The 11738-nt window shown below is 31.1% G+C and overlaps 2 protein-coding genes and 1 long non-coding RNA gene across 13 annotated transcripts in view; 2 read left to right on the forward strand and 1 right to left on the reverse strand.

The window, feature by feature from the left end:
* Positions 1 to 8446, forward strand: part of LOC109540644 (phospholipid phosphatase homolog 1.2 homolog) — a 26351-nt gene extending 17905 nt beyond the window's left edge. For 6 of the 11 annotated variants that reach the window (XM_048667219.1, XM_048667220.1, XM_048667223.1 and 3 more), the window contains exons 2-5: positions 2706 to 2883; positions 5252 to 5498; positions 6236 to 6470; positions 7829 to 8446. In XM_048667219.1, the coding sequence (XP_048523176.1) occupies positions 2706 to 2883; positions 5252 to 5498; positions 6236 to 6470; positions 7829 to 8119 (951 nt within the window). In that variant the 3' untranslated portion in view covers positions 8120 to 8446. Of the gene's footprint in view, positions 1 to 251; positions 514 to 2705; positions 2884 to 3393; positions 3609 to 4613; positions 4982 to 5251; positions 5499 to 6235; positions 6471 to 7828 lie in introns of those variants that run through there. The other 5 variants (XM_048667217.1, XM_048667224.1, XM_019909082.2 and 2 more) reach the window with 5 other exon arrangements.
* Positions 8447 to 8944: 498 nt separating this feature from the next.
* Positions 8945 to 10384, reverse strand: LOC109540646. Its single transcript, XR_002172219.2, has 2 exons — positions 10122 to 10384; positions 8945 to 10031 (listed from the first exon to the last, which is right to left on the reverse strand). It is a non-coding gene; the product is annotated as an uncharacterized LOC109540646 (long non-coding RNA).
* The window catches only part of LOC109540643 (phospholipid phosphatase homolog 1.2 homolog), a gene marked incomplete at its 3' end in the record, with an annotated part of 5346 nt that continues 3454 nt past the window's right edge, over positions 9847 to 11738 (forward strand). The window contains 1 exon segment of the mRNA XM_048667226.1: positions 9847 to 10070. Within this exon segment, the coding sequence (XP_048523183.1) occupies positions 9914 to 10070 (157 nt within the window).

An 11738-nucleotide genomic window follows, 5' to 3' on the forward strand; every position in this document is an offset into this window, starting at 1 on the left:
AGGGGCGAACTAAAGTGGCACTTAACACATGGGGTGAGTTTCAGACGGTTATTTCTGATTGTGTTTCAGTGAAATGCAATTTTCACCCGTATTAAATTGCAATGGGTGATTCACCCTCCATTTCGCATGCAAGTGCCAGTGGCCGGCCAGTAGTTACTCATCACTCTGCTTTAAAAGTCTATCTAATCTGCTATTTGTAACTGAATTATCATTATTTCCCAATTTTTAAGTGCGGATTTCCTGATAGTCGGATGCAATAGTCATGCCAATGTTGTTAATCATGTAGGTTTTGGAAGTTTTCCGGACTTTGTTGCAAAATACCTGCAAAAATTCGATTTGAGATTAGCACCTTTAATCGGGAAAACTGTCAGTATTCGTAAAGTAAAATAGAGTGTCAGATGAAAGAATTCGTGTTTTCAAATGCATACGGAACTTTGCGACCGGGATTCTTCAATTGAAGTGATTTTTCATGGAGGCCAGGACGATTTTGAATCGAGTAAGGAAAAATTACTTGTAAGTTGTTCAAATAATAAATAAAAGTCTAATTTAATTTGAATGGGGAGTTTTTAAGGTTCATTCAAAACAATGGCTGATTAACCGCTGATGAAAACATCTAATTTACAAATATGCCAACGTACTCCTAAATAATAAATTTTACCACACCTAAAAAAAACTTTGAATTTAGTGAAAAATTTAATATACACCGGACAACTAACTTTTGCAGTGCAACTGTCGTTTGTCGAAATTATTTTTAATTCTGCCTTTTTTCACAGAAAGGCGTAAAATAATTGATAAATAATTCTTTTAATTTTTTTGTTTACTATTCATATATGTAGGTACTCAATTTAATTCACAATTTGCATGAAGATCAAGAGTTTGTCCGTTACATTCAAAAATAGGAAATGTTTTCCACTTGTTTCTTGAAGTAGAACGATGTAGTTTCGTCGAGATATATCGAAGTTTTCAGAACCAAAATGTACTTAAAACTCACTCTAAAAATGTTGAATTTTTAACGTGTAATTTTTATTGGCAAAATCATATAAAAAGTATTAAGTTTATTTGACAAGAGGCGCAAAAAATGGGCGTAATACTGTAGGTATACGTTTCAGGAGTGTGATTTTCAGGCTAAACCGTTGAAACCTAATGGGCTGGGATTAGCATATTTCGAAATTTGTTCCTACTGAAATCAACTGCGAAGTTCATAATTTATTTTCCCAAAAACATTATTAAAAAATTGTTATTCTCCAACTGCTTTCTATTGTAATTTTGAATACGATTCCTAAACTAAATTGACTTCCAGTTATGTAAATACATATAGTAAAGTGATTCTAACTATCCAGATACGAGTTATGGATACATTTTTAGTTTGCATTTTTTTAGTTAATTCTATACGCTAGTCGTGTAACCATTGGTGAAATTTTTCCAGGTACTCACGAAAATAATGACAACATAATGTACCTATAAATAAAAATTGCTTGATTGCTCAAATTGATTGAGTCACTATTTCATTAAATTTAATTCTGTTTAAGTTTGGAGGAAACGATTTTTGGAATTAATAAAAATGTTTCACGTGCCATGTTAGTTAACTCCAAACACATTTTTAAGGTAATAAATTTCAACTTTGGCTTATATTCCGGAAAGCTTAAGCTTAATTAAATGAAAATATTATAGATAAGTTCTATATTGTTGAGGAGGATTTATTTTTTTACAAACTGCTTGGTGGGTATTTCGCCTCAAAAGTTTTTGTCTTTAAAAAAGACAGAATTTCCTCACGTTTTTCATTATAGATCAACCTAATAAAAGACGTTATAAAAGACGTGAGGAAAGCAGTTTGCAAAAAATTATTATTAATTAAAAAATTATAGTTAAATTTTATTTATATTCGCTAATCTAGACGATAATCTATGAAAGTCCACAATGTGGAGTTAATTAATACAAAAAAAAATTAAATCTATTGGTTTCCATTTCGGTGCCATCGGCTCACGTAATACTATCGAATTTCAGAAATTGCAAGAAGCAAAGTTTTCATCAAATGTCCGTTTCTCGCTTTGTTCAATTTACTTTATTGCTCTTAAATTTATGGTAAACTTGTTATTTTGAGATACACATTTACGCGTTAAAAGCAATAAATTTAATTGTTATAGTTTAGTAATGAAAGTTTTATAGCTGAGTTTCCACGCCCAGTACTTTTCAAAATTGGCCGGTTGCGACCCGTAGTGAAACATTCGGTATATAAAAAGTATATTTCTACCCTCTATTCCGTTTATGCTTTCTCCGTTTTTTGTCATTCTTTTGAAGTATTTTTTTATTCAGAAGCTTTGATCTTTATGTAATTGCCTTTTTATGGCACCCTATCATCTTCTGTTGGTCCTTTTTTGCATCAATTTTTGGTAAATTTTTTACATCAATGTCCAACGCAATTCTGGTTTCTGTCCCATGATTATCCACTTGGAATCTTTAACTCTCATTAATAAACTTCTCTTTCAATTTCAAGTTTTTCCTGAATAGGTACCCAAATTTTAATGTGCTGTTTTTTTATTTATTCTACACTATCTATATATATACTTTCGTTTGAAAAATTTTCACTATTTGTTTCCCACTAACTTAAATTTACCATCTACCTAGTACTATAGAATAAATCATACATTTTATGCAGATTTTTAAGTTGTCAATTTTCGTCTGACTATCTAATGTTTTTCTTTCAGGACAACAAGGCGATGGTTGCTCCGATGCCCTCTGGGGGCACTGCACCTCAACCAGGCGTGCGCATTAACATCCCCGATCTCGAGAAGAACAATCCATCGTCGCCAGCACCATCTAGACTAAAGTTTCGAAAACGCGTACGCTTACCACACGCGCTCAATGTTTTATTGAGTTTTCTAGGTAAGCAGATAAACGAAATCAATAATAAAACGTCTTATCAGAACACAGCTTTACGTTGTTGTCAATATCGAAGATTAATATGGCCGAATGAATGGTTTGGGAATATCTTCACATATATACAGGGTGTCTCAACTGTTTGAGGATATTGTCCCACTTTTATAGTTTTAGTTAATGATTTTCAAGAAACTATCAAGTTTGCATATCCATGAAAAAATCTTGCTATCTACACTATTTTAAATATATAAAGTGTCTCTAATTATACCGGGTGTTTCAGTTACTTGTTTGCGCGCTTCATTGCGCAGGAAAGCGCTTTCCAGTGGCCCAATGTTCCAATTTCGTAACCTTAAGAAGTGTGCATGGATAAGCTCCGTTAATAGTAATCGAATTACACTTTTTACTACCAGCTTTTGCAATAACATAGAAGTTACGTGTTATTAGAAGAACTTTCTCCAAGCCCGACTGACTCACTATATTAACAGAGAATCTAAGGAAATTCACACAGTAAAGTCGGCAACGTCTAGGTGGAATATTCAGTATGATTTCGGTTTCCTGGTTGACTTGACTAGCCGCTTCGTCCTCATTTCGTATCGGACAGTGTTAGTTGTTTTTTCGCTTCATCATTTCATTCACAGTATTCCAGTAGTCTCAGGATGTAATTTGCCCGTTATTAACATCAACATACTGATTTTGAAGCGTAATCGTGACGATCAAACCAAACACTCCACGTAAGACGTGATTATAATGTTTGCACTTCGAAATGGATTACTTTTACGCAGCATTATTTAGTTTTCTATTTGAGAAAACAGTTTTAGACAAATTTATCTTTTGCTAAATTTTCAAATAGGTAGATAAGATATGATACAATGGCGGTGCTTGTGTCATTTTGAGTCCCTTCGCATGTTAGTTTTTTTATTTTTTTTCTTAAAACCCACTTTAAATTAAGCCAAAGAACACTCACACAGTTAGAAAAATTACCATTTTCAGGCTAAATTTCGAGCGATGTTGCCAAACTGTGCAGAAGGTTTTAAGTTAGGGAAAATTGTTTCCTTAGATACCTAGGTGCATTTTTGAAAGTAAAATAATTGGAAATGAAAAATGAGGAGAAATTGCAAACATTCTTATTTTTAAAGCTTATACATATTTGGTTGCATTCGAGATCACAAGAATGAAAGTTGATATTGCGTATACCGGGTAACTTTATGTAAAAAATCGGACTTGGACTTTGCTTTGGGTTCTAGCATGTGAAAATATTGGTTAAATGTATACCTAATAATTAATGCAATATATTTAATAAAAAAAACATTACATTGATAATATACCTGGGATATTCATATAATTGGTTGCAAAAAAAACCTTTCAAAAAAGCAAGAATTAAGTTCTAAAATTTTCTCCTAAACTTTGCAAATACACCGCCCTTGTGGATACAATCGCATGGGCTTGAAAAGTTTTGCCCCTTATGAAAACTTTTATATTCAAATAATAATCTTGAATCGGGCCACAAATTTAGTTATCCAGTTTGGAACGTGACTGGAATCATTAGTCCTTTTAACGTGGATTGATATTTTGATGGAGTGTGGCTTATCTTTGAAAACACTTAACGTATTTAGTGTGCAAGTGATTGACTAATTCAAATAATATTGTTTAAATATTTCACAAAGGATCAAATTTCAAAAAGGTTTCTGTTCAACATGAGCATTCACATTCTGTAAAAGGTATTGGAGTATTATTTTGAAAAAATGTACTTATCAGTAAGCATTAGAATACATATTTATCTAGTTCAACACATTTCACACATCTAGTTTACCTACACTTATGTTTAAGCTATATTTACGTCTGTAACCTATCCATTAGAACTGCTTTAATAGATATCTAATCAACAAACTGATTAAAAAAAATTATCGATATGTACTTAAAACAGCCAATCAAGTTCTCTGATAATGGAAAAATTACCACTTGTTAACCTGCTTTAACAAACTGACTAAACATTTAACAAATAGTTGTAGTTACTCTATGTGTATGATCGTTCCAAAAATGTTTTTTGCAGGGTGTTAACTCGGAAAAGTGAAGTTTAGTATGAAACTCTACAGATTTCCCAGCTGTAAGTTTTATGGGGTGTAATTTTGCTTTGTTGAACTATTTTTGCTATAGAATTGGATTAGAATTGTGATGTTTTTCTGTCGTCCTAAGTCAAAATTGAGATCAATGATATACCTACATTTTCTTAAAAAGGAACTAGAAAGTGATAGGGAAACTAACTTTAACTGAACTGAAATATTGTCCAAAGAAACTGTTTGATTTGGGACAGTAGATTGTTTTACTCCTTCATATATATGTATGCTGAAGTATAAAATAAAAATATTCTTTTCAGTTTTATCCATAATAATCCTGTTGGAACTGGGATTCATTCCGGCAACAAATACTGGCTTTTACTGCAAGGATTCGTCGTTATCCTTCAAATTTACCGGAGACACCATCAGTGCAACCACTTTGCTGGTCAGCAACCTCTTGGTAGTTCCATTGCTGGTATTGTTCCTTAGCGAATATTTAAGGAACAGATCAGCGTCAAATATATGTTTAAGGGAAGTGTGGTATTATTACAAGGAATTTCTCATAGGGTAAGTAACTAGTTATAATATATTTAAAATCACAATATAAAAGTTTKTCAGACGCATAACATGAAGAAGGTTGAAAWMGATTTGTCGAAATCAGATAGAATTTTGGCGCAGGTTAAAGCATCTTCAATTGAAAGAACATTGGAAATAGTAAAAACAATAATGTTGAGAACAATAAAATGTGTATTAATATTAATTAGAAAAGAAGAAATATTTTTATTAGCTCGAACTAGAGAGTGTAAGATGCCCTGATAAAAAATACTACGAAAAATTTCTGTACACATATATCAAAAAGTATTTGAAACCTAGTAGACGGGGATTGTTTGTTCCAAAAAAAATACAATTTTCTGGCGTTTCCACACATTTTTTCATTAATTTGGACTTATTATGGTTACGAAGACTCACAAAATTGAAACCTATTCTTATGGTTTACAAATAACCAATTGAAAATAGCTAATAAATCTTAAGATTACATTTTGACTACATTTGATGGTGGAACAAAAAATATTTTGATTTTATTCATTCCTACGTGTTTAAAAAATGCTTAGGTTTTTTTAATTTTTGGGAGTTGTTCTAAAATGCTGGAAAAATGCAGTATCAAATTGTATCTAGTATACTTAGCATCTCCAGTAAAACCACATATATTTACATTTTCTTTATTTAAATTTTCTTAGAAACATAATTTATCCAATTTCTTTGGAAATTCGTGATTTTTAATTTTACGTTTTGCTTGTTTTTAGATGTGGTTTAGCGTTGGTTCTCACTGAAGTGGCAAAGGCCATAGTGGGTGAGCACAGGCCACACTTTTTTGATGTTTGCCGACCAAATTCGGCTGAAAATTGCACTGAAGGCCAATATGTGAGCACATATCAGTGCACTGTGACCAACTATAGTCACTATTTCATGGCAGATACATCAAGAAGTTTTCCAAGTGGACATTCATCGTTGAGTGTTTTTGTTGCAGTATTTTGTTCCGTAAGTAAAAAGTTGCTGAATTTTCGTATAATTGTCATTGAAGTTGTCAATTATCGCTTTTAATGGGAAAAAATCAATTTAATTTCATAGGATTTAAGTTTTAAAATGTGTTTACGATGTTTCGACAGTAAAGTTTACAATTTCRGAACGCGAAAACTGAAAGAATAATAGCTTTTTTACTCTCTTAACAAAATTATTTATTTTGTTGAAAGGTTTTTGATATTTTCGTTCATAATAACTATTAATTGGAAAACATTTTTCTTCAGTGGCACAATCAAAGGATTTCGGCTTTAGCAAGCTATCTTGAGGGTTTTCACAAGAAAAAAATTTAAATGACATAATTAGTAAGTACAAATTTACCTATCGACCAGGTTCAAAAGGTACAAGATTATTTGAAGTAATCAGACACTTTGCCAAAGAGCCCTAGGCGTAAATTATGTTTTATTATCTTCTATTTTCTGAGGAATTTGAATGAATACAATTGAAGTTATTTATTAAGTTATTTTTTAGCAAAGTTTTGAATCTGTTGCAAGTGTTTGTTCTTTTAATTATTTCCCGCTCTCTCTTTTTTAATCTCCTCATGTCCTTACATTGCCTGTCACTTAATCCAATTAATTTTTTTTTGCATTTTGGCGTTAAAAGATTTTTATTTTCGATAAGAATTAGAATATATCAACCATTTGAATTCAGTGAATTATTTAGATTTCTCGGCACATTTGAATTTAAAAAGTTATTTTTCATTTGTCTTTTAAAAATTAGTTATTATTTAAATATTCTGGAATTGGAACCGAACGTTACTCAATTGCGAAATAAGAAAAATATAAATAGCACTAATAGTTTTTTGTTGGAATAAAATTTCAGCTATTTTTTAAGCCGGTTATTCAAAAATCTGAAACTGTTTTTATTTGTTTTATTCTTTTGTTTTATTCAGTTGAAAGTTAAAAACAAATTAGTTGTTGCATTGAATTATTAAATAAATAATTGTATTTTGATTAGGATTCTTAAACGCGTTTATAATGATGAAATCTGAAGTCGAAAGTGAAAAGTCGAAACATTTTCCAATCTTGCTGTTGAAGGCAGATATTAATTATTAAGTTATTGTTATTCTAACTGCAAAGTGTGCAACCCTGCAGCAAATTAGTTGATTATTTTGCAATTTTTTCTGCGAAAAGTGATGAACCTTTCAATTTGATGAGAATATCACTTTTACTTCGCGTGTCCCATTCGAGCGGTCTTAACGTGGGGCCAAAAACAACGACGATTATCGCTTCAAAACAAAAACTAATCAAAATATTGCAATTAATAAATAAATTTATGTATAATGTAGATGGAATACAACTTGTAATGTTTGTTTGCAGTATTTGATTCAAGTGCGACTCGTCACTGTCCTAACTGGAGTAATTTTCAAGTACTTCTTCATCTCATGCCTGATGACATGGTCCCTGGTATGTTCCCTTACCCGAATCACCGATAAAAGACACCATTGGTGGGACGTGGCAGTGGGAATGTTGCTTGGAGTTTTAGTCGCCTTCTATTCCATCAGTATTATTCGCAAACAACTACATAGAAACAGTATTCCAAGAGTGGCAACATCTACGACAACGCTTATTGATGTTAAAAATAAAGACGCTAAAAGCGAAATTATTTAATTCCGGTTTACACGAGCTATTTAACTCATGCACCTAAGTTTAAGTGCAAGCAAAGCACATTGCATTGTAAAACGTAGGTACTGACGACTCACGGCTTGACTCACTAAAGCGCATCTGACTGCCGAAGAATTAGAGTGGCCTTAAGTAATTTTCATAATTATTCTATTTTGTACATATTCTTAACTGATAGGACGTATGTGAACGATTGTTTTTACGAAAATAACATACTTTCACACAAAAGTTTTTTGTGTTGAAATGTATTATTTATTGATTGCTTTTCTTCTGTACATAGTATTATTGTTGTGATCTGAATAAAGAATACTTTTATATTTTGTTTCAATATTTTCCTTATAACATTAAAGAGCATCCAAGTGTCGCAAAGGTAGTGGTTTGAGTGAGTTTCAGTAGGTATATTAATCTCAACGGTAAATGAAAAAAATATATTAAAAACTGAACTAATATTTACTGGTATTTCATGAAGTGGCCTTCTTCTTAAAATCACCATTTTTTTTCACCATTTTCTTGAATGTTCCATAGTTTCGTTCTTGTTTCTCTATTTCACCTAAAATGATTGATTAATATTTCCAGCTCCGTGTTATTGACTATTATCAACTTAGCACATAAAAATCAATCAATCAGTGAGAATTGAAAATTGTATTCCACATTATCGGACCTTAAAGCCGCAAAGTTCGTATTTTCCGAAAATTCCAGTTTTAAAAAAATATAAATTAAATACAAATTTTACCGACGTTTCTCGCTTAACCTTTGGCTGAATTGCAAATTGTCCAATGTTTGAACAGGGCTGATTTAAAAAAACCACATTTATCTAATTTATTATATAGTTTTTAGTTCTCTAATTCATTGCATAAAATTTGTGATAATTCGGCAAAAGCGCCCTAATAATAGTACTTATCCATCCCTAAGAAACCTACTCACATTATAATGCAAAAACTATTATTCAATGTAAAGATGTGCTAGCATGTAGACAAATTTCAACCGATTCTGAACAGTAACTAGAATAACATTAAATATGAATATATTTAAAAACACCGACCTGTATGAATCAGCACTAAAACTCGTGTAATTATTGCTTTACTTTAAATTTACTCAACATTTAAGATTGTGTTTAATCACTTAAATCTTATCATCTTATTATTATCTTGTTTAGATAACAATTATGAGTAAGGAAATGTGGTGGAAATCTACGATATGTTAGTTAAAATCGGTTGAATCAGAAGTAATAATCATATAATTGTGGTACGGTTACATGTAAATATAATATAATTTAGGCCGCACAATTATTTAATTTATTATTAGCTGTGAAGTGGTTGATGACCTATATTTGAAACTTTGAAGGTAAGTGTGATAACATGTACCAGACAAAGCTTCTTTCGAAATAAATCAATTTAAAAAGTAGTATGTGAAAATGATTATTAAAATCTCGAAAAACTATTTAAAAAATACTTTACACTAATACTTAAAATCTTGTGCAGTAAATGTATTTCATACATTAGGTCATTCATATTTTGAACTTAAAAAGCAATAGTTTAATTAACATAGATTAACAACATTTCATAGTCTGATAGTTTAATTAAAATTTGTTTAAATGACGATTGTAAACATCATTTTATCAAAAATGCGCGTTTTTTTCAAATACTCAAGCAAGATATTTGCATGAATGCCACATCTTTCTGATCTTCAACTTTAATTTAATTTGCAGGAAAAAATCTGATAATAATGCTATAATATAATAAATTACACATCCTATTCCGAATTTAAGTCACAATAATCACAATGGCTACCCGATTCGCCAAAGGCGAAGATCCAACGGAGATTTTACAATTTAACTTCTTGGATTCGGAAGGACGTATCACCAAGGAATCCATTAAATCGGCTTTAAAACCCCCATATCCTGCAAAGTATTATATAAATGTTCTTTTGATGGTTATAGGTAAGTCTTAAATGTAAATTTATCTGGGCTAATGTTAAATTTGCTACTAACCCGATATGTATGTTTGTACATTTAATTAATCTGCATCTTGAAACTGAACTGCGAAAATTATCAGTTCGAAGACTCAGTTTAGTTAAGTCATTACTCAATTCTGCTGATTTAATATCTCCGAACTTGAATAATAAGATGATTCAGCATTTAAACTCCTAAGGAAACGAAAATTAATTTTCCATAGAATGGATCTATGACGGTTTGCACTCAATTTAATATTTTGCAATTTTTTAATTTAGAAGATAACTCGTATCAGTTTTGTTTCGTCGTGTTGTTGTAAGCGCCAGAATAATATAAATTAATTAATAATTAATAAACACTCTGTACTAGTGGGTTGGCTTTCTTCTCTCTTGGTCTCATTTATACAAGGTGTTACGCTTTAATTTATTAATAATTGTTGTGTTTAATGCTAAATAATTGTGCCCCTGTATTCGCTCCACTTGAGGCAATAAAACAAAATAATAATTTTCTCCCGTTATTTTGTATGTGTTGTCAATATGAAAAATTTGGTGTGTGCGTTTCAAGCAGTAATATATTTCTAATTAAGCCACTGGAATAGAAGAAGCTTTATTTCTTATGTCAAAAGTTACAAAAATCTGCAGTGTGAAACTTAGAAAAAACCGTGAATCATGAAATGAAAAAACAAAAAAACTATGAGAATATAGAAAAAATAATATTTTTAATTTGAGAGTTATTTTTCGAATATAATGTTTATTACAGGTAATTTTTTCACAAATACATTTTACAACTGTAACTGGAAACTTGGTAAATTTCTGAAAATTAATCTTAAAAAAATATCGGTGAATGTCACTTTCCTGGTCTGTTAGGAAGAATAATCCAATTAAATGTCGGATGAAAACGCCACATCAAATATTTAAGAAATATTTGTTTATAGTGCGACCTGAACTGTCTTACCAAACGCGGATTATCTTGTGCTCAAACATGTGCCTCCCTGGAGTTACACACAATTTATCAGAAAAATTTATGTTCCTAAGACTTCTTCAGGTTTGATGATTCGATCGACTAAAATTTAACCGTGAAATGTAGTATTCTGGCGACGATTCTTTCTATATATGGAAAGGTACACATTTGCTCAGCTCGACCCTGCATTTTCAGTTGGCTCAATTTATAAATTGGAATAGCAAATTGTAGTCCCATTAAATGTTTTTATATTTCCTCGAGCGAAAAATATGGCCTAAGTAAAACACCCTGTATAAATGAAGTAAATGTTACTGACCAAGTAAAGATGAATGGCTTTCCTGCTGCGAAGTGACCAACAAGACAAATATAATTACCAATGCATCACCCTGTATATAAAACATTACTTGATAAACCCTGATTTTTTGGTAAGTTTTTACAGAACCTGAGGTATTTTCGTCACACTCTTATCTTTGTCCTAGAAAAGCCCGTTTGTTAGTTTACGATTGCAGAATTCATTTATCTTTTTCTAAATCATCTTGAATGTTTTTTTTACAAACTTCTTTTTGAGTATTTCGCCTCAAAAATTTTTGTCTTTAAAAAAGACAGAATTTACTCACGTCTTTTATTACAGATTGATAAATAGTGCTCCTATTTCGCAATAAGAACGAATTATTTATCAAAAAGTAATCAAGAACT

This window comes from Dendroctonus ponderosae, unplaced genomic scaffold (assembly GCF_020466585.1).
Source record: "Dendroctonus ponderosae isolate FM_Combo_2020 unplaced genomic scaffold, Dpon_F_20191213v2 Dpon_F_20191213_6, whole genome shotgun sequence".
Lineage (NCBI taxonomy): Eukaryota > Metazoa > Arthropoda > Insecta > Coleoptera > Curculionidae > Dendroctonus > Dendroctonus ponderosae.